The sequence below is a fragment of the Conger conger genome, chromosome 4, assembly GCF_963514075.1.
Source record: "Conger conger chromosome 4, fConCon1.1, whole genome shotgun sequence".
NCBI classification, from domain to species: domain Eukaryota; kingdom Metazoa; phylum Chordata; class Actinopteri; order Anguilliformes; family Congridae; genus Conger; species Conger conger.
Window position 1 is genome coordinate 70,387,970 of NC_083763.1, and position 24,174 is coordinate 70,412,143.

Here is a 24,174-nt window from a genome sequence, read left to right on the forward strand (position 1 = left end):
TGCTTCAACATGTTTATTATGTATGTCAACCTGAATTACTGAAAATGTAAATTGTGCAAGTAACAAGCTCTATAAAAAGAAAGAGGGTTTTTTTCCTAAATTAAGACCAGACAGGAAACCAGCGGTGAATTGTACCCTACGTCAACCCTCTCAGTCCTTTGAGTGTACATATAGACTTACCGAGCACTTTATTAGGAACGTTTTTACTTTATCACACCTACTTATATATGCGATTATCTAACCAGCCAATTGTGTGGCAGCAGTGCAGCGTATCATGTAGATACGGGTCAGGAGCTTCAGTTAATGTTCACATGAACCATCAGAATTGGGAAAAAATGTGATCGAAATGACTTTGACCGTGGAATGATTGTTGGTGGTTTGAGTATCTCAGAAACTGCTGATCTCCTGGGATTTTCATGCACACTAGTCTCTAGAGTTTGCAAAGAATGGTACAAAAAACAAAATAAAATCCAGCCAGTGAGCAGCAGTTCTGCAGACAGAAATGCTTTGTTAATGAGAGCCGTCAGAGGAGAATGGCCAGACTGGTCAAAGCTAACAGGAAGGTGACAGTAACACAAATAACCACACATCACAACAGTGGTATGCAGAACAGCATCTCTGAACACACAACACATCATTACTCTCAACGGATAGGCTACAGCAGTAGAAGTCTAAAAATAAGTCTAATAAATACCTAATAAAGTGCTTGGTGAGTGTACGTATTACAATCAGAATACACAAGCTTCTTGTGCTTAACACAAGACACCTGATGTGAAGTTAGTGAACCCACTGCCAGAGCTAGGAGCTCTGTTATTCCCCACTGTTTTGGCTACACAGATGAAGTTCACACGGTTTATGTCCATGCTGTTTTGTTATGTAAGATTGATCTCTTCAGCCAAAAGGCTCCTTGGACTTCACATAAATATTTGCATCATTCTGACTTTAAAGGGCTTAACTTTTTGAACTATAATTATTTTAATTACGAAAATAAATTAAAACGAACGAAAACAAACAAGATGTAGGCCGAGATAACTTTTTCCGGAACAGAAGCTGACAATTTTGCGATAAAAATAAATACATCTTAAAATTCCAGTTTTGACGGATAGCTTGCTCCAAGGGATGATTCATTTAGGATGTTTCTACGCCTATGTCTTCTATGTGTCGTAGCGTTCTTCAGAGCGAATCGATCGCCCTTCTCAGAAGTTAAACTCCACGTTTCTCCTCACCGGACTGTGCTTTTAACATGCGCTCCCCGCAGTTTGGAATGTCCCACCTCCCTATCAGCTGATCTGCGGCCCAGCCTCGGTGTAATTGTAGCCTACTACATTCATGATGTGCCAACAGTGGCTGCATCTGCATGCGCGGTAGCAGCCCCGCAAAGTGACCGTGTTAATATCAGGCTGCGTCAGAGATTCTACCGATCTCAAAGGGGCCCCTTCCCGCATGGTAACAACGGGTCAGCTGCCAACCTGCTCCGGTCCGAAAAAAGGACTAAGGCGCGGCGTCATGAGCATTTCCCCGCATGAATACCCAATTCGTTCACGTTTAATTTTTCTTTAAAAGGAGTCTCGGTTTGTGACTTTTCAGTGCTTACAACCCATCATTAAAGAGATTTAATTACGAAAACGACGTAGGTCGTGGGAAATAAGAGGTTTTTCCAACTTCAACTTAATCCGAAGTTCACGTAGTTCCCGTTCCGAGCCCGTCCACAGGAAATGCACAGAAATCAAAATAAACCTGAGTACACAAGGCATTCCAGAGGTCCCCCTTCCACCCCCCGAGTCCATCACAGCTCGCGTTTTTTGCGCGAAGAACCTCTTGTGGGAAAGCAGCGCACTGGTGTGGTCTTCGAGGGGACATCTGTAGCCGTTTTTAGTAAATGGTTGACCTACAGTACCGCTTGGCTAAATATGTAATCATTACCACCCAAGGAAAAAAAAGTTCCAACAGTCTTTAAATGAATGGGTCGCTCACGAGACCTCTTTATTAAGGTTAAAAACAAATGGTCGTTCAACCCACGCTGCGTCGGTAATATTTTGGTGGAATCTTAATGTTGCCATTTGGCTGTCCTTGAACTCTGCTCTCATAGAAACAAGCCGTTCATTTCCCGTGTGAAATCTTCGTAGATTAAAGTGTTCACTGTAAACACTTGAAAATGTCTTTTTATTTATTTATTTATTTATTTATTTATTGATGAACTGTGCTTTTGTTATTTAAGCTGTCTGGTTAATGTGACCGCGTTGCTCCAGACTTCTCTTATTAACTGTTAGTGAGAAAGAATCCACAAAGCAAAAAAAAAAAACATTTCTGCCAAGTACAAGCAAAATGTTGCTGAGGCAGAGGACACACGAAAACACACAGAATACAGGAGAGTGACCTCTACGTGAATAATAAGGGGGTTCTGTCTGTTTATTATGACGTGACACAGAGCAATAGGTTATAATAGCAAACTCATACACTGTGCTAGAAATAGACAGACAAATGCGCAAGCATCCAAAGATTTGCCGTTGCGTACGGAACGATGCAGCAGGGAGCAATGTACCTCAAGCTGGTGAATCGGAAGACAAGTTTGCCGCAAATGTGTGTTGCCATCGTTGTTGCTTCGTAATAAACAGACAATCCCTTCCCCTCGCAATTGCTAATTTAAAACGACATTTCTTCTGGTCTTTTGCTTGTGGTTTCTTCCTGTATGATTAAAAGAACCCTTTTCCTTTTACTGGCCAGTCAAGCCACAAACAGTAAAGTGTGTACTGTGTGTTTTCCAGCCCCCCCCCGCAAAAAAAACTTTTGTCTGTCTCAGAACTGCCACAGGGCTGGGAGTTCTTGCTACCCCTTGTTTTTTTAATGCAGTGCTGGCATGACTGCGTCGTTTCCATGGCAACGGCTTTTAATTACTGTGTCTTTGCTAAGCAAGCGGTGGCATTCGCATGAATTTGGGCCCTGCGCGGCCTCACGCGGGGAGAGTGGAGATTCAAGATGGCGGTTATGTCACCGAGGCAAACAGACGCTACAAAACATTCACTTTTAGAGCAAGTTTGCCTTTCTGCGTGAAGCCAAATAACAGTGATTCAAACTGGCTGAATAGATTTGAAATGACATTTGATGGGTAGAAGTTTTCACACTTCTTCACAGAGAAAAACTGTGGGAGATTCTCCACTGAAGTGTGTGAACTGTTGGGGGTGCATACAAGGCGGATTTAGTATATCAATCAAGACGGATATCTGAGAGATGGACAGCGGAACCTCAGTCCTGTGACTCAGAGGAAGTGCTCATCCTGCCATTTCCTGATGTAACACAGACACACACACACACACACACATACACACACACCCACATGCACATATACACTGACACACACACACATACATACACACATATATAGTCACACACACACAAACACACACACACACACTGACAAACACACACAAACACAAATGCACACACATAGACACACACTCACACACAGATAGACACAAACACACACACACACACTGACAAACATACACATGCACACACACGCACACACACGCACACACACACTGACAAACATACACGAACACAAATGCACACACATAGACACACACACTCACACACAGATAGACACGCACACACACACATACACACACACGCACACACACTGCCACTTGGGAGGGTGCAGGATGTCCAGTGAATGTGCATGGAGAAGGTTTCGAGCGCAGGAAACTTGTTTATATCCTGATAAAAAAACCCCCAAAAAAAACACTTCCCTCTCCAGGGGTATTTTTAGCATGGCTGCTGCTGTGGATAGCAGCGTAGGCGCTTAAGGCTCTTCTGCTTTCCAGTGATTTTGGGCGTGCGCAAGCCCGTCCAAAGTGTGTCTTTCCATGGAAAACATGCAGAGCTCCGTCCATTATGAAATCACTTAGAATTAAGATCTGAATATTAATGTACCATCATTCCTTTGTAACGTGGCACTGGTGAAGCAGAAAGCAGTCAAACTGGGGGAAAAAAAAAACCCCACAGTAGTTCCAAGGTGAGAGAAAGGATGGAACGTTTAATGAAAAACTAATACTGCACTTAACTGAGGTGCATCTACCACAGAGACATTTTTCAGTACAAAGTGTGTTTTTCATAGTTCCCTGCAGATGAAAAATGCTGATTGGCATAATATCACCCATGATAAAAAAATAAAATAAAAATCTGTCTTTAGATATTTTCCAGATGGCACGCAAGAGTAAGAATTTAGGAGCTGCCTCCTGGGTGGAGAGGCTGTAAATCACCGGGGCGTACGTGCGGATAACTCCTGTCACCCTCCCTCTTTTCACGGCTCTAGGATGAGTGTGCCAGATCCACCAGGCCAGAGAATACCAGCCTACGCCCCAATGCCCAGGTCAGCCTCTGCGCAGTGTGAAGCCAACACCTCCTGCTGGATTCAGATAAACTCCCATTAGAGCCCAACTCACTGCTCTACCCGTCAGAGAGCATTCTGGGTTTGGCGAAAGCCCTGTCGTTAAAAATGCTGCCTAATCTTATTTTGGGTATCAACATGTTTATAATTTGCATTTGCTGCTTGTGTGCACAGCTGCCTATTGTATTTAAAGCAAGGAGTTTCCTGGTTCACACAAACACACAAACACACACACATCCCATTCTTATCGTAATTCAAACAAGATTTTCATTCTCACTTGCCTCATGAAATTATATGAATTAAAAAAAAGTCACACAAATCTAATCATTAAGGCCTTAATCCAAACACAGATATCGCTAGGTGTGTATAAACAGGTGGCGTCCTCAGATGCACCAGAAACCCACTGAATTTGGACTGTAGTCATGGATTCCTTCCTTACAGCCTGACTCATCTGAGCAAGGCTACAGGAATTTAGATCCAACTGGTCTTCAGAGTGTGCCAGATGAGCCAAAGGTAGTTTAGCAATACACAAAAGAAAAAGTAATGTTTAACATTTTAATGACAATAAAAAGGCATGATCAAACATAGCTGATTCATCTGCCGGATTCAATCCCTTATCAGTGAAGCTAGCAACTGTACAAAGATCAAAAGTTTAGCGCGAGCGGTTCCTTCACCTGAACTGTTGCGTGAATGTCGGGGTAGGTCATGTTTCCACTTCAGATGACACAACAGGGGATTATGGAGGCATGTGTGTTAGGCTCATAATCCTTCCTGAAACCACATGTCTGAACCGAGCTGAACGAACATAGCTTTCTGAGCCAGAATATGTCAACTACGCAATAAGAATAGCAGCATCCGAACCAGGATGTCTGAACACAATATTAATTTTGATTAAACAATAATTGTTGTCTGAGCCATGCTAACTCGACCATGCTCTTTGGACCAAAATATGAACCTTATTGTACCAAGCTACATGACTACATGAAACCAAGCTAAGCTATACAATGACAAGACAAGGTCAATTCAGCCCAATCTGTCCTTTCTCATTATATACAGGCGATATGAACCTTACTGGTCTGCACAGACAGTCTGAACCAGGTTATCAGAACCTGTCTGGCCCAGACCACCCTAACCCATCCGTGAGAAACTGTGAACCAGAGAACTGTGAATCTCTGAGTGCTGGGCTGTGTGTGTGGACAGAGGTGTGTGTGAACACAGAGCCGTGTATTAGGGCTGGCCTGTGTGTGAGCACAGAGGCGTGTATTTGGGCTGGCCTGTGTGTGAGCACAGAGGCGTGTATTTGGGCTGGGCTGTGTGTGTGAGGGCCGTCTCTGTACCAGGACAGGCCTGTGAAATGGCAGAAAGGTCAGCGATAATCCCCTGTCAGAGACCGGGCTCTGAGCCGCAAGGCTTTTACCGGCTGGGCCCAGAATATGTCCCGTTACACAGCTCACCTCCCATAATCCCCCTCTTCACCTGGTGCCTGCAGCCTCACTGAGAGCCTGTACCACACTGGGATGGAGTATACTGACATATCCCACCCAGCCCTGACCAGCCTGCCTCCAGCCCTGACCAGCCTGCCTCCAGCCCTGACCAGCCTGCCTCCAGCCCTGACCAGCCTGCCTCCAGCCCTGACCAGCCTGCCTCCAGCCCTGACCAGCCTGCCTCCAGCAGCTGACCAGCCTGCCCCCAGCCCTGACCAGCCTGCCTCCAGCAGCTGACCAGCCTGCCTCCAGCAGCTGACCAGCCTGCCTCCAGCCCTGACCAGCCTGCCTCCAGCAGCTGCTCAAACAAAACACTGCTACACACCTGAGAACACACCTAACTCCTCACCTCCGCCAAGGACTGGGCAAGACCTGGCCCTTTCACACTTACACACACACACACACACACGCACCTGGGTACACACTCTTACACATGCACACGTACTCTTGACACACATGCACACACACACATGCACATGAACACACACTCACTCACACGCACACATGCATACATATACACTCACACACTCTCACACGCATGCCCACACACACGAACACACACCCCCTTCCCCAAACTACTGTACCCCACCCCACCCACACACCTCTTTGGCTCAAAGTTCACCTGGGGCGTTATTTATTTACCATGCTGTATTTGCCGTGTTGCACGTACACGCCAGGACTGCACAGCTCAAGTGCTCAGGACACCTGCTGGGCCATGAAAAATATGCACTTTTGTCCCGAATCCAGCAACTAAAATCTCACCGTGGTATTCACCCAGAGGAGTGAAGGGCAAGCAGACACAGTAAAAATGGTGCAATAGTCATTGCTGACTATTCTGAAATGAGACTTATTTGTTAAGAATTCATAAATAAATAGGCCCAGTCAAAATAGCCCCAGTGTTTGGAAGGCACGTGAAATGCTGCACGGACACGCTGCCTGCTGATTGGCTGGGCGCTACCATGTGACAGAGATTTTGTAGGCTCCACTCCTGTAGCCATGCTCTTGTGAAGGCCGTACTGTCTCCCTGGCTGTACTCAGTTTGAGCCACACTCTGCTCTTAGGGCAGATCCTCTGTTGCCCTGGCTGTACTCAGTTTGATCCACACTCTGCTCTCAGGGCAGATCCTCTGTTGCCCTGGGTGTACTCAGTTTGATAGTTTGATGCACACTCTGCTCTTAGGGCAGATCCTCTGTTGCCCTGGGTGTACTCAGTTTGAGCCACACTCTGCTCTCAGGGCAGATTCTCTGCAGCCCTGTGGCAGAAATGCTGTGCTCTGGCGTTAGATTTCGGGTGGATTACCATCACAGCGGGATGAAAGAATGCTTTGGGATTAATCTCAGATCCAGTGCAGATGACGCTGTAGCACTTTTAGGGAGGTTTGGCATTCAGGAAGTGTGTGGACAAGCCTGCGTTGGCACTGTGAGGTTCAGCTGGTTCCTGGCATTGACAATAAACAATGCTGAGAGGGAGACGTTGGTTTGTTTTTCCCGCACCTCTGAAAGCAGCCAGTGTGTTGACTTTAAACACCGGAGTGGCTCTTAAGATCCAGCTATTTTAGGAAGAGATCATTACGTAAGTTCCTTGCCTATCCTTTAAAAAAAAAAAAGTAAATAATTTTTTTTTTAAATATAAATTTGGTGCCCAATGTGGGTCTGAGCATGTCCAATCCCTCCCCTAATTCAATGAATATTTATAGGCGCGTTAATATAGCAGCCCTCGCTGATGATTAGGGAGAGTGAACACATCAGAGGTTCTGAAAAGCATATCACCAGCCTACTGGTCTTCACACACCAGCGCACAGCCAAGCTCACATAGTGTAGGGTCAGAGGAGGACCTCTCATCTGCAGTCCACCGGCGCCTGACTGACCAGTTGGGGTCACTAGAGGATGATGGAATACAGACCGCCAAACAGACCCTGGTTTGCGCAATCGCAAATTAGCCGTTGCCTTATGGGGCTACCAACCGATCCTTTGTCTAAGGATTTGAAGAGTTTTTTTGGGATGTTTTTCAAATTTTTTCATTCAGCTTTCTAAAACTCCATTGTTTCCAATGACCAGTTGTGGTTGTAACATCAGCGCTAGAACGTTCACTTAGGAACATTTTAGTCCCATATTTGTGACCTCACGCCCGAAAGGGTTAAAGTAGAGGAGGGGTACTCACCGTGCCCCGTCCTGTAGGCCTCGTACCGTCCGCCGGTTTGACCCGCGAGCTTCGCCAGGGAGAACTCCGCCATGTTCTTCACTGAGGGGGGGAGGAGGGGTGGGTTACACTGAGGTGCAGGTGCGCTTCCGACAAAACAGCACACAGCCGGAAATAACCAGAGAACACTTCCTATTGTCCAACGCGTGGGCTGTGAGGGCAGTGGCACTCCACAAATTTTAGGAAAAACATTTTGTCGTTCTTTACGGCCTTACGCACAGGTGCAAACCTAAGCCTTTGTCAGCTCAGCACAAGTCTGGGAACTCGGACAGACAGGTCAGTTCCTGGCATACACCGCCGGACAAATATTCCCCACCAAATACACACAAAGTGACAGGCACACAGGTCCCACACGTGTGTCACGTGTGTGAAGGGGCACGGCGGCGGGCCTTGAGGGAGAGGGGCTGTTTGCCCCTGTGTGCTGAGACAGCAGGGGGACGCGGATGTGTGGAGGCGTCCGGTGGAGGCTCCTCTCTCTGGCGTGTGTGTGTGTGTGTGTGTGTGTGCGTGTGTGTGTCCGCTCGGCGAGCTGCCTGCTCAGCGATAAATACACCCTGCACTGTGTGTGTGTGTGTGTGTGTGTGTGAGAGTGTGTGTGTGTGTGTGTGTGTGTGTGTGTGTGTGCGTGCAAAAGCATGTGTGTGCATGTGTGTGTGTGTGTGTATATTTGTGTGTATGTGTGTGTGTGTATATGTGTATATGTGTGTATGTGTGTATGTGTGTGTGTGTGTGTGTGTGTGTGTGTGAGTGTGTATGTGTGTGTATGTGTGTGTATATGTGTGTATATGTGTGTATATGTGTGTGTATATGTGTGTATATATGTGTGTGTGTGTGTGTGTGTGAGTGTGTGTGTGTGTGTGTGTGTCAGGGCCAGCTGAGGGCCTGTACACCCCTGTCAGCACAGTCACAGCACAGGAAACACGCTGCGAAAACAGAACCCAGCACAAAATACCTTTCAGGGACAAATGTTTATCCGACAGCAGGTGGGGGGGTTGCCTGGTGCTTACTGCAGATCTACACACTGCATTTCTCGGCCCGCGCCTTCGAAAGGAGGCAGATACAGAGAGAGGTGCTGTTATCACCCGTCTGTCAGCGGACGAGGGGGGGGTTGTTTTTCAGGACTTTACGGAAAAGCCAGAGAAATGTGAGTTGGCATACACGCCGCTGGGTGCGGTCCTGGCGCAGAAGGTGCCAGGTATTCCACGAAACCCGTCCATTTGGAGGAGAAGAGGCTCGTAACGCAGAGATAAACACCTGATAGCGGTTATCTGTGAGCATTCCTGGGCTCTGATAGGACCTCGGGCTGTGGCTGACCTACCGTAAGGCGTGGCCGGGGAGACAGGGAAGGCGGGTGTGGGAGGGACCTGATCACTCCCTGCCTCTACCCTGCAGTCCAGGTCCTCCGAAAGTCCCCTGTACCCCAGACTGTCACTCCTGTACAGGACCCCCCTCTGCAATACAACACACACAAGTCTTTAATAATACACAGATACATACACACACACACTGACTACTGCACTTAGAGCCACACATACAAACACATACACTCTTTAATTATACACAGACAAGCAAACAAGCTTTAATTACACACACAAACACACACACAGACTACTGCACTGAGATCCACACATACACAAACATACATGCGCACACATGCATGCATAGGAACGCACGCACACACACACACACACACACACACACACACACAGACGGCTGCACTGATTTCCACAGATGCATACACATATACACACAACATGCAGACAGTCTTTAAAATATATTGCCGTGTGGCGACACTGAAATCCCACATGCCAAAGCCATGCACACAGTGATACATGTTACTGCAGCCAGGCCCACAATACACTTTACAGGGTTCAAAGGTCACAGAAAATGCCCCAATCAATCTTACAGGCATGCCATTTAGAAATGAGCCGTATGAATTAAAACAGCCATATACTAATGGAACATCTGGCTCAAGGGATGCGTATTCGAGCTCCAGCCAGTGTTTATGTGAACAGCCATTTTAAAGCTCTCACTCCAGCCATTTTTCCCCCAACCTTTCACTCCCTCAAACACAGGCCTTTCCTCACTTTCTTATCTGATCGCGGCGGGAGTGATTCACCGGGAAGGCAGCGTGAAACACGAGACCCTTTCACACCTGGGGTGGCCTGTAGCGTAGTGGTTAAGGTGCATGACTGGGACACGCAAGGTCTAATCCCAGTGTAGCCACAATAAGATCCGCACAGCCGTCGGGCCCTTGAGCAAGGCCCTTAACCCTACATTGCTCCAGGGGAGGATTGTCTCCTGCTTAGTCTAATCAGCTGTACGTCGCTCTGGATAAGAGCGTCTGCCAAATGCCAATAATGTAAAGTAATGTAACACCTCACTGTATGAGGCAGCGCGGTTCGGGCGAAGCGCAGAAACGTCTTGTGGTCTCGGAGAGTGGCATAACCGACGGGTTCGAGGTGTAACGCGGGCGATGTGTAACGAATTTCTCCGGGTTATCCAGACAAACACTGTCTGCTATTCTCCGACACAACGGTCTGAGCCAGAGGTTCCCTGAGTGGGGGAGCACAGAACCAGGGTGGTGGGGGCGAAGATGCACAGCGCAAGAAGTGTGTTTACGGAGGAGAGGGGGGGGGAGCTTAACAGGAATGTCGGTTCCCAAGGGGGGGGGGTCTGACTGAAATTTTGGGAACCACCAATCTAAACCGCAGTAAATCACAGGGCAGTCATCAATTTAGCTGACGAATATCCCCGTACATAAACGCCTGACAGCTCAATAGGGCTGTAAATTAAGCGTGTCTCAGCAATGAATAAATACATGCCTGCGCTGTTCCGCCCCGAGGCAACAAAATTATATCGCCAAACGCTAAAAAGTATCGCGTAAGTACACCGAGTAATAAATTTGGATATATGAAATTACTCAACATTATCCGAATGGAATGCTTCGTATTTCACAGATAGGCCAGTGTTATGCTTTGACAAGTGTAGTAAATGCAGAAAAGATGATCAAACCTGCCTTCCACTGCAATATAAAAATGGTAACCACTAGAATGGTAATGTATTGTCTTTCCATTTATGGATAGTGTATAATAATTGCAATTCTATATTGATCTATTGTTGATCTGTTATTTGGAATACGGTGTGCTTCTTGCTGCCGGTTTTCAGATAAAGCTAGCGGTCAGGTGCAGGGGTGTGTGTGTTCAGGGGGCGGTGCAGTGTAGTATTGTCGGTAAAACTCTCCAGCGCTCAGGTACAGGGGTGTGTGTGTTCAAGGGGCGGTGTGGTGTAGTGGTAAAACTCTCTAACGGTCAGGTACAGAGGGCGGTGCGGTGTAGTATTGTGGGTGAAACTGCGGTCAGGTGCAGGGGTGTGTGTGTTCAGGGGGCGGTGTGGTGTAGTATTGTGGGTAAAACTCTGTAGCAGTCAGGTGCAGGGGTGTGTGTGTTCAGGGGGCGGTGTGGTGTAGTATTGTGGGTAAAACTCTGTAGCGGTCAGGTACAGGGGTGTGTGTGTACGAGGGGCGGTGTGGTGTAGTATTGTGGGTAAAACTCTGTAGCGGTCAGGTACAGGGGTGTGTGTGTACGAGGGGCGGTGTGGTGCAGTGTATTATTGTGGTAAAACTCTGTAGCGGTCAGGTACAGGGGTGTGTGTGTACGGGGGGCGGTGTGGTACCTCAGAGGGGGGCAGGTTGGGCGTGTAGAGGGGAGAGTTGTGGAACTTCTCCGGGGTGCTCCAGCCCGGGGTCCGGAGCCCTGGGTGGTCTGTGACATCACTGCCCTGCCTGCTCAGACTCCGGGCGCCTCCCGCTCTGACATCACCGGCCACTCCCACTGTGGAGGGGAAAGGGGGGGGGGGGGTTAATGGCCATACCACGCATTCCAGAGAGCCCTGCTAGGCCCAATCGACACGACATAAATCACCCTGCCCCTGCCCCGCAGTCAACACAACAGCCAGCGCCTGTGACTCTCCGCCTTTCGGCAGGCCTGTTAGATAAGACGTGTTTAACATGTCATCAGAGCAGGGGGACATCATCACCATCATCACCACCGTGTTCATCATGACTGCCATCATCACCAACGTGTTCATCATGACTGCCATCATCACCACCGTGTTCATCATGACTGCCGTTATCACCATCGTGTTCATCACGACTGCCATCATCACCACCGTGTTCATCATGACTGCCGTTACCACCGTGTTCATCATGACTGCCGTTATCACCATCGTCATTCCATATTATTTCCATTAATATATGAAGAACAGGAAGAGGAAGAAGAATGGTAAAATGGTAAATGGTTGGCATTGATACAACGCCTTTACCCAAACCTCTGTACAATTGAGCATTTGGGGGTTAGGTGTCTTGCTCAGGGACACTTCAACACAGACCCAGGGAGGGATTGAACCGGCGACCATCCAACTGCCAGACGAGCCAATGTTGCCAAGAAGAAGAAGAAGAAGAAGAAGAAGAAGAAGAAGAAGAAGAAGAAGAAGAAGAAGAAGAAGAAGAAGAAGAAGAAGAAGAAGAAGAAGAAGAAGAAGAAGAAGAAGAAGAAGAAGAAGAAGAAGAAGAAGAAGGTGGCGGGACTGGGTTCAGGAGTTGTTGCTGATGGCTGGACAGCACAGACCACCACTTCAGCCGGTATCAGAGAGATCCCTGTTCTACAGCTCCTGCCCATCCCCACCCCCTGGCCCGGGTTAATGAACCATCCTCCTTTTCATCTTTAAATCCAGCTCCAGCGTGATGGATGGGAGACAACTGTTCAATCACAGCTCAGTCTAACATGTGCCACATTCTCTCTGTATCAACAGGGTCTTTAAACAAGTTCTGCTGTTGCTCTTTGCATCGATGTCGAGATGGTTTGATTTAGAATCCACAACTGAGCATAATCGCAAGTAAAACTTCTGCGCACGCACACACATACACAGATTTTAGATATACTAGATCTTATTATTTTTTTTATGGAATGCTGGAACTGTTTATTTAACATCATTTTTTTATCTCTCTGCATTTTTTTCTCTTGCTTATTTATTTTCGGGTGAAAATGAATCACAGCAGCAGGCACATTCTTGGTGAGCGATCACACCGGAGACGGGGCACCGCCGGGGCTCCAGGGGCTCCTGTACCCGGCAACACCGCGGGCGGGCGGGCGGCCTTCAGGGGCCGCTGTGGCCCCCGGGCCCTGAGGCCCCGAGGAAGAGGTCGTTACCGCCCGGCAGGGGGGGTCACAGCGGTGCACTGTGGGATAGGGTCATCCTCTGCGGGGTTCCGCTGCGGGGTTCATTCATCATCACGCCGTGTTTTCGGGGGGGGAGACACGACGCCCCACGGAGCCGAGTGCTGCTCTGGAAATCCACAGCAAACGTGCAGCACGAGCTACAGCGAGCTCCTGGCTGTCTGAACCGACGCTGGAGAGAATACACGTCCCGTCACGACGTGCTGAGGGCTTTAACTGGACCACCCTCCCGACAGAACCGCACAGAAACCCAGAGAAATCAACTCATACACGCTGACATATAATAATGTGGCTATGACAACCTGGACAACATCAAACCTCAATGGAAGAAATTCCACAGCACACAACTATGCCCAATTAAACCTGAGAATGTACTTTGTGTTCCAGAAACACATACACACACACACACACACTCTCACACACATACACACGCACTCTCACACACACACACACATGCAGGTACACAGCTAATCTTTATTAAATCTAAGGATGTAATCTTTGTTCCACAAACACACACACACAAACACACACACACAGGAGGGACGCACAGCTACACTGAAGTCAGACCTTCCGTCCCGTTTGACAGGCAGCTGCACTCGACGCCGTGGTGCTAATTGTTGGGCTCATGAAGCACACAGGAATGCACAGGAACGCAGAGAGCTGCTAATGTGAGTCTCTGATTATGAGAGCACTTCAACTGCCGGCAATCAGCACCTACGTGAGTTTGTGTGTCGAATGTGTATTTCATTGTGGGAATATCTACGCATCTTTGAGTATGCATGTGTGTGAGTGTCTGTTGCTTATGTGTGTGTGTGTGGGTCGGGGGGTTGAGGTTGGGGTCAAATTGTTGACCATCGAGCCAGATGCTTGTTTTATGACTGCTGCTATCACTCATCGTAAACATTAGATGTCTATCTGACTCAAGTCCCACCTGATTATGCTGATATGTCCCCCACTGACAGTCTGCCGTTTCACTTATCTGCATGCCAGGATAACGGAGATAAGATAGCTTTATTAGGTGTTTGGCATCTCTAAATGGCCCTCCTGCTGGGCCACCTTCCGCCTCGTGACTTCAATGGGAAAGCCGTGCGAATCAACACGTCGTTATCGCCATAGAAAAGCGAACAAACACAATGCGCACGTATACCGGTTTCAGACTGCTGCAGTGGTTTTGTGATTCTCTACTGGTGAGAAAACAGGATCCGGCCTGGCTCCAGCCCCTGTGGCTGGACCAAATCTGTCAAGCTCTGGACCTGACCAAATGACCAACCAGCCAGCTGTCATAAATAACTGCGTACACCTCCCCCATGAAGGCAGATTTGAAGACACAGTCATGTTGGTCAGGCCCTACTGTTAGGGCCCAGGTGAAGTCAGGCAGTAGTAGTCTTTGACACCCGATACTCTCTCTCTCTAGTACTGTAGGTTCTGACCCTGACAGGCAGTAGGGCTGCAGGAAATATCGAATCACGGCTTTTAAAAGTGCAAAATGAATAACTGCCACCATAGAAGTGATCTTTCATACCTGATGGAGTAGTAAACAACCAAACGAAAGAGGGCATGTGAAATGCTTTCGGGAAAAAATAAATATCACAGTTATCTGGAGGGTGCTGATAACACAGCCAATCAGCAGCGAAGCTTTGCAGCTTCCATGTGATTGAAAAAACAAACCACATGCTCACAGGGAATTCGTACAAACTCACTGCTCGCTGCATATACTATATCAGTGATGGTTTTTATCCCGGAAGCATTTCATTTGATCTCTGACGTTTGGCTGTTCATTTGGTTGTTTCGGTTATAGAAAGATACACATGCTCAATACTGGCGAATCGGGGAGCTTCAGAACCAAATGTCCCTGCTCGTTGGAAAAGCTTGACGGTTACAGAACTGTTTCCACACCACGCTTTTACACCCGTGTCAAATTAGGCCTACATGCTAAAACCGTAAACCATAAAGGATTTTTAAAAATTCCTCTGAAGATCTCCTTCGTGGGTCTGAAAGGCTTTTAAACATTAGCACAACCGTGCCATTCCAGTAACACCGTGTCCCGTGTCAAATCTGGGAGTTTGCGCTAAGAACAGAGATAAGAACAGCGAATGGCAAGAGGCAAACTCTATGGCCGTAGCCTTGGCCACGCCCAAAACATGCTCATGGGAGCTTGGAAGAGAGAGGAGGGAATGCGTATCCAAAGGATGGGTGCTCATAGCACGTAACTTCAGCTGGGAGTTTATGAATCAATCACCCGGACGATGTGTCTTCACTTTGTCTGTTTCCCATTACTCTGGAACTCTACAGCAAACAAATTACAAAACCAGCCAAGGAGCACTCTGGAACTCTACAGCAAACAAATACAAAACCAGCCAAGGAGCACTCTGGAACTCTACAGCAAACAAATACAAAACCAGCCAAGGAGCACTCTGGAACTCTACAGCGAACAAACATAACCAGCCAAGGAGCATTCCAGAACCTGACAGCGAAACAAATACAAAACCAGCCAAGGAGCACTCTGGAACTCTACAGCAAACAAACACAACCAGCCAAGGAGCACTCTGGAACTCTAGGGCAAACAAATACAAAACCAGCCAAGGAGCATTCCAGAACCTGACAGCAAAACAAGCACACAACCAGCCAAGGAGCACTCCGGAACTCTACAGTGAAACAAACACAACCAGCCAAGTAGCAAACTGGGACTCTATGGATGAACCACGTAAGTGTCACTCTATAAGGGCTGCTGGCTTCAGCCAGAAATCTTAATGGACCTGACCATGAACAGATAGCACAACACCCATGCAGAACTTTCTGTTTACAACTCTAAATTCAGTAAATATCTGAAGCCATAATAGGGTTAACCCTAAGAACTAAAAGTATTCAATGATGAGATAACCGGTCTCTGCTCCTAAATGATTCTACTGAGAAAAGGTTATCTGCTTCTACTCCTGGTAAGCTACTCCATACATTCATCCTTGTACCTTAACTATTGAATATTGAATATACTTGATTTATATATCTATAAATCCAAATAGATGATTGTAAACTATGATACGCATGGGTGGTGTGTGTTTCCCTGTTTCTCTGTGTAGGTGGCAGTGTAGCATAGGGGTTAGACAACAGGGCTTATAACTTTGCGGCTTACCCACGTGGGGGACCATTGACAAGGTACTTAAGCCAAATTGTTTTTAGTAAATATCCAGCTGTAGAAATGGTTTGTAATTACAGAGAGAACAACAGATCTGTGAATCGCTCTGGATAAGAAAGTCTGCTAAATTCCTAAGCGCGAATGTGTGATGTAAATTCCCCCCGCACATGGCGGAGGCAGCTGATTGGTGGGAGGAAGAAAAGCTCCCTGTTTTTCTCGCTGTTGTTTTTGAGAGCCGCGCTCTCACCTGTCAGCAGACATTATTCCCAGATTCCTGGTGCCGTGACAGGCATGCGGGTCCTGCTCCGGCAGGCTGGGACTCGGAGCTCAGCCAACACAAAGGAACGCCAGCCACAGTCACCGTCATAGTAGAGTCAGAGTCACAATAAGAGCCACAGCCACAGTACAGCCAGAGCCACGTCACAGTCAGAGTCAGAGCCATACCACAGTCAGAGTCAGAGATACAGTCAGAGCCACAGCCACAGCACAGTCAGAGTCAGAGTCACAGCCACATCACTGTCAGTCAGAGTCACTGTTAGAGTCAGAGTCAGAGCCACACCACAGTCAGAGTCACAGTCACTGTTAGAGTCAGAGTCACATCAGAATCACAGCCAGAGTCACAGTACAGTCAGAGCCACAGCACATTCAGAGTCACAGTCACAGTACAGTCAGAGCCACATCACAGTCACTGTTAGAGTCATAATTCAGATTCACAGTCCAGAGACATAGTCAGAAGCACCTCAGTCAGAGCCACAACACAGTCACGTAACATTCAGATTCACAGCCACAGCCACAGTCAGAGTCATATTCAGAGTCACAGTCAAATCTCATCTGAGTTGCATCAGAGTCAGTCACATAACAACCAGGCCTCTCTCTCTCTGACAGAGTCACAGACTTGTGTGACTTCAATCCATTTACAATCATATTCCCCACAATTTATCCTGTTGCTTCCTACAGGATTTTTTCCAAGCCTATGAACAGAATCTCACCACCAAGAGAATCAGACTATGACCTGCCTGATTAGACTCACCAAGAGAGTTTCGCTCGCCCCAGAAAGAAACCCATTCAGATGCACCACAAGCATCAGACTCCCATGCCTCATTATCTGACACCCGACTCACCTCACTGCAGCAAATTGAGATTTCCCTGAGCAATCAAAGACTCACTCGCCTGAAACAACCTGACACACACCATGAGGCAAAGATCCAAGACCCGAGAAACACGTTTGCCCGTAAGGCAAAATTAAATGAGATCCAAGACTTTAAGACCGTCCGCGGACTCAAAAGGCTTCGGTACATTAGCATACTGACATTCATCATCAAAGACCAGAAACAGACAAAAAGTCAGAAAGTGTAGGCTATTCTGTGTGTAATACTACACTGTGTCCAGGGGTCATTCACCCAGATGCACCACTTTACATTTCAGGTCTGTATTGATGAACACTTAAGTGATCCACCGCAGTGAATCACTGCTCGACTAAACCGTGATTCACCGCCCCGTTGGCCCCCTAGCTTTGTGCTGGGACTGACGTGGGCCCAACCGCCAATCTTGCCTCCCTCTCCGCCCATTCATCTCCATCTGTCGCCCCGATCACGTTTCTGACACGTCTCTGGTTCCCACAAAGCCCTTCTCTGCCTGTAACCTGAGGCCCGACTCGCCAGACACCCCTATCTGCACGTACGATGTCACTGTTCGCACGGTGAGGCTTTCTCCTGCTTCTACCTGCACATATGCTGCCACTGTTCCCGCGGTAAGGCGTCCTAGTGCTTCTATCTGCATGTACGATGCCACTCTTTATACCGCAACTCTTTCTAGTGCTTCTACCTGTACCTACGATGTCACTGTTCCCGCGGTAAGGCTTTCTCGTACTTCTACCTGTGCGTATGATGTCACTGTTCACACGGTAAGTCTTTCTAGCGTTCCTACCGGCAGAACGTTCAGAGCGATCCCAGCCTTGCCGCTCACCCGTTTCACAGCTACAAGCAGCACTCCCCCAAGCCGGGGACTCTATTCACCCTAAATATTCTTGACAAAATCCCCCATTTTCAACTCACATTCATTTAAGTTCAGGACTTTTCTCTGGCCCCCGACCTGTTTTTAAAAGCTTCCCACTGATCACTGAATCCCGTAAATTTGCCCCCCGTGATTGCTTCAAATCCCCTATAATTGCGGTAACTTCCCCAGTCTGGCAACCCCGGTGTCACAAGAGTGGGCGCACACTGTAATCACCCCGGGCCAGTCACGCAACAGCGCTCCGTGAGACCGTGCATTTTCAAGAGTGCCCAGCCGTCCCACTCGCCTAAGGAGCACCCTTCTCGCCAGACCTACAAATTAAAAACAAAAAAAGGCAACAAAAAAAAAAACATAAACGCAGACAAAAAGGTAGTGCCACTTAGCGTTTTCGCCCGACAGACTTCAAAAGCGGGGGGTGGGGGTGGGGGGGGGGCTAAGCACCCAGCTCAGCTCTGGCCAGATGGAACACAACAGAGGTATGTGCACCTCACGTAGGAATTACGCGGCAGGGCCTTTCGGCGCTGAGAGAAACGTCTCGCTCCGGGGCACGCTCGTTCCCCGCATGGACATTCCACACACCTCGCTGCGCCTCCTGCAAACAGCGTTCTTCTTCTCCTTTCACTTCTTTCTCTTTTTTTCCTGATTCGAGACGCGATGATGGGCGATACACGATAGGTCAGATAGCTTTGTTGCCGCCATCAAGGCTATCTCAGCCACCGTTTACGGCAGGGATCTCAAACGCGAATCCGGGAGGGCCATTGTGTCTGCTGGTTTTTGATGTGTCCCTGCACTCAAGTGCTTAATTTCAGTCATGATTGGCTAAAGACTCTGACTGAAAGGAAATCACAAAAGCCAGGCAAGGCTGCTGCCCTCCAGAACCTCTACCAGCATGTTCCTTCACGGATTTCATCCTTACATCATAAATGTTCCTTTAGTCCGTAATCTTACAATTAATTCACTAATAATTGAAAGAAGAAATACCCTGACGGCCACAGGTAGAATCTCTGTTGACTGGAGATCAGTTTGAACCTGAACAATATGAAAATCTCTCAGTAGAACCAGCTATTGGGGCCAGCAAAGAGAAAGCAAACACAAAAGTACGACATTAAAAGGGGGCGTGATGTTATACCTGGAAGGCCTCTACCTGACACTCAGCCAACCGAGTGGGAGAAACATGCCTCCCACCACCTGTCACTCACTTCAAACGCATTCCCCAGCCCTTACACAACCCCCGCCTCAAATCAATACTTTTCAGGGCAATGAAAATGATAACATCTGATAGCTGAAATATCGCGGCACCCCTTCCAAAGCCCAAACGGGGGTCAGTCTGATCGTGTTACAGCCTGTGAAGTTCTGTCAGAACCCGCAGACAATAGGAAATGTAGCCAACTGGTAATAGGAAGCATTCCTACTGAAAGCAGCAGCCTCAGGTATGCATTGGCAAAACAAGCCTGTAGGGCCGTTCGCATGGTATGGTTGACTAGCATATGAGGAAGGCATTTAACTGTGATATGCGTCAAGTACGGAGAGGTGCTGGTCAGAAACATTCAACAACAATACATTCAGTGAGGACTTTATTAGGTATTTATTAGACTGATTTTTTAGACTTATACTGCTGTAGCATAGCCACTGAAGTTATGATGCGTGCGCTGTGTGACCAGGCAAACCCCAAAAAAAGAGGGAAAGAGGTTTGAATAACGATGCGTGAAGTTTCCACTGTTGGTGGCTAAGCGGATCACAGGTTGCTAAGCGGCAGAGCGAGCCGAATTCTTGCCTCACACATGACTAACAGATTGAATTATCTCAAAAGAGCCCCTGGTTAATGGGTACATCTAATGGCCGAGTTCAGCTACGCATGACGGGACACTTTAACCTCCCTGAGCTTGCTTGGAAGTTCTCCGATAATCGGACGGGGATTTCTTCAGGGTTTTGGGGTCAGGGAGGAAATCAAAGCACTCGGGATGGAAGCAGACGAGTAAACATTCGGTCCCTGCGGTGGTCAGACACGGCTGTCCTGTCCCGTAAACATCTTAACGGCTTCAGTGGGTGGGTGCAGGGACCCAGCTGTCCAGTGACGGTGCAGACTGGGGTCTCTGTGGGCTCAGAACTGTATGGGGGCAGGCCCTGACGATCAGGCCTGACCCAACACCCAGCGTCTCTCGAGCTGCAGAACTACACAGTCTCACGGCCTGGCTTTCAACCCAGCATCACACTGAGGCAGCTCCTGCCTGCTTTAATGGAAGAGGAGAGAAGAGAGAGAGAGAGAGAGAGAGAGCGATATACAGAGAGAGAAAGAGAGAGAGAGACAGAGAGAGAGGGAGAGAGAGAGCGCAATATACAGAGAGAGTGATATATGCAGAGAGAGAGCGATATACAGAGAGAGAGAGATATAGAGAGAAAGATGTACTCTCACCTTTAAATTGTTTACAGTTAAGGTGAGGTGAATGATTGAGAAAACCCAAGCCCTGTCCAATGTTTGACTAAACCAGCTCACACACACAAGTGCAGAGAAAAACACACTCACACACCCTAAGTCTTACGTAACAGGTGATTTTTGCCCTTCTGCTTCTTATCGGTTGGTCATAAGCTCAGAGCTAAATGACCTATCCTGAGACTGGCCAGTTAGAAACTCAGGATTGGCATAAAGCTACCGAACTGTGCAAGGCTGTACGTGACACTGCTAATATTTCACTCTGAGCTCTCTGTGACAGCAGCCAACCTTGAAAAAAGGTAAAGAATACTCACAGGCTAGTCCTGCAAAGATTGGATATTTACTGTTAATGAGAAGGTTTTACAACACTGTTTCAGGAGGGATAGGGGGCTGATGTTGGGCACTGATTTTGGTATTGGATAAGATCTGCTGTGAACAAGCCTTAACTCAGCCTTTCACCCCATGCAATTTGTCAAATCATCTAAACATTTGGTTGGTATTCACAGTATTTTTTGACATGTTAGTTCTTTCAAATGAGAGGACATAGCAAACAACACAACATGTAAATGAGCACAATAGCAACTGCAACTCCTGAAGATCAGAACAAAGATTTGGTCTGCACCAAGTGTCTGCCTTTCAACTGAAAATCATACAAATACCAACTTATATCACAGGTCGTCATTTGCCATCTTGTTAATTTATACATCTAATCACCACCATCCAATAAAATTGAAGACAAGATTTGCAGCAACATTCGAAGAGAGTTCTTTTGAGTTCTCTGTGGCCTTACCTGACTGGTGCATGCTGGGATGCATGTCCTCCGGACTGTGCCGACGGCCCACTCCGTTGGCGCAGACGGAGGCGGATCCGTTGGCGTGGGCCTTTTTGACGGAGTTTGAGCGGGTGGGAATGGGCACGAAGGTGGGGTCTAGGTCCATGATGAGCTGGTTGAGCTGGTCGATGGACTGGTCGATGTCCACGGTGAGCGCGTTGAGCTCTTCCTCTCGGCTGGGCGCGGTCGAGTCGCCGCCCGCGACCCTCTGCACCGCCTCCGCGCTGCTCCGCCCCCTGGTGGGCGGCTGCAGGACTGCGCGCGCCTTCGGGGAGACGGCCTCGTTCTCGGCCGGGAGGTACTGGTACTGCTGGGCGGCCACCATCTGCTGCTGCCGGACCCAGGTGTGGGTGGAGTAGCTGTCCTGGCCGAAGCCCTGGGGCTTGGGGGAGGCCGTCTGGGGGCCGGGGGCGGGGCCCCTCGGTTTGGCCTCCCCGAAGCTCCGGTCGTAGTCCTCAGGCCCGCCCAGGCCGTGGTCGCCCCCCAGGGGGGCGGCGTGGGGCTCCTCGCCCGTGTGGCTGCCGAAGCCGTCCGACAGCAGGGAGTTCTGGCTGCTCTTGTGGTAGCCGAAGTGGCCCAGGCTCGGGGCGTTGGAGCAGGGCCCCTCGGAGGAGGAGAGCGTGCCGATGCTGTCCACGCTCCGCAGGTCGTGCGACGGCACCTCGTCGTCCAGGATGTCCGTCTCGCGCTCGCGGGCGCCGGGGGCGTCCCCGTTCACGTGCACCAGGGCGGGGACCACGAGCAGAGCCCCGGCCCCTCCCGCCGCGCCCGCGCCGCCATCCGCCATCTCGCCCGCGGGCTCGGCGCCGCCGTCCAGCCCGATGCCGCTGAGGAGGCGCTTGAGTTCCGCCCGCTCCTGCCGCGACGGGCCCCGCTTGGTCCACAGGGAGGCGCTGGAGTGGCCCGAGTCGCTGCCCGTGGAGAGGGCCTGCTCACTGGGGTCCGGGCTACTGGTCACCGGCGGCGCTCCGTCCACACTCTTCTTCCTCACCTTGGCATACAGACTGCCGTCCACTGGGCCCTGGGCGTGCGGCACTGAGAGAGAACGAGGGAGAGAGAGAGGGGGAGATTTAGACCTCCTTCATACACATACATACATACAGTAAATACATACACACAAAATAGTTATACACTGGAACGTACGCATGGGGCAAGATGAGATAAGAGAGACAAAGTGATTCAGACCTACATGTACAGACACACACACACCCTGCCACAGACACATATACACACACAGTTCCAGCATATAATGGTCAGGACATCTGCAGTGCGGGGCCGGTGGCTGTAAATAATTTACACACACTGCTCCGATATAGGCTGTACAGTAGAGCCACAGGCCTCCCTCACACATACACACACACACACACACAGACACACACACACATACACACACACATACACACACACATATACACAGGCATACAAGCTCACACACACACACACATAGACACACCCACACATATACACACACACATTCACACGCACACATAAAAGCTCTCTCACACACACACACACACACACAGTACATGTGGTACAGAAGAACACACACGTTACAGTGGCCAGCACACAGAGGCCGCTGTGCAGGCAGGTATTCCTGTGCAGGTGCCTACACGCAGCAGGCAATGTGTCACACATGACTGCAGACACACAGGCTCACACACACACTCACACACAGACACACAGAGACACACACACACACAGTCACACACAGACACACAGAGACACGCACACACACACACACACATGACTGCAGACACACAGGCTCACACACACACACACACAGACACACAGAGACACGGACAGACACACACACTCACACACAGACACACAGACACAGAGACACACACACACACACTCACATACAGACACACAGAGACACGCACACACCACTACACACGACTGCAGACACACAGGCTCACACACATGCCTGCAGTAACACACACCCACACACACACATTCCATATGTACAAATACGAATGCACGCATACAAAAGACGACACGTCCGCATGCACACACACTTGCACACAGAAAGACACATACACACACACAAACACATACACACCACTGCAATGATGCACACACACGCACACAAACCACTACACATACACATACACACATATACACACACATACACACCACTATACATACACACACACACACACACAAACCACTACACATACACATACACACATTCACACACACACACACTCACAAAAGAAATGCAGCCCGGAGGGGAACGAAAAGACAAAAACATGTCTCCTTTCTCCAGACACTGATCAAGATAAAGCTCAGAACAGCAATCAAAGAACACGTCCGCCACCGGGGCAGGTAGCTCCGCCCGCCCCCGCCCGCCCCCGCCCGCCCCCGCCCCGCCCGCCCCGCACCAGCAGCCCCGCACGCCGGCGTGCGGGCCCCACAAACACAGCTGACCGCCCCCCACACCGCCGCGGGGAGACGC

General features: G+C 48.9%; 1 protein-coding gene across 2 annotated transcripts in view; it reads right to left on the reverse strand.

Moving 5' to 3' along the window:
• The window catches only part of tns3.2 (tensin 3, tandem duplicate 2), an 81,681-nt gene that overhangs the window by 28,502 nt on the left and 29,005 nt on the right, over window positions 1-24,174 (reverse strand). For both annotated transcript variants that reach the window (XM_061239609.1, XM_061239611.1), the window contains exons 13-16: window positions 21,675-22,751; window positions 11,746-11,903; window positions 9,389-9,521; window positions 8,032-8,112 (exon numbers count right to left, since the gene is read on the reverse strand). In XM_061239609.1, coding sequence (XP_061095593.1) covers window positions 8,032-8,112; window positions 9,389-9,521; window positions 11,746-11,903; window positions 21,675-22,751 — 1,449 coding nt within the window. The remainder of the gene's footprint in view (window positions 1-8,031; window positions 8,113-9,388; window positions 9,522-11,745; window positions 11,904-21,674; window positions 22,752-24,174) is intronic.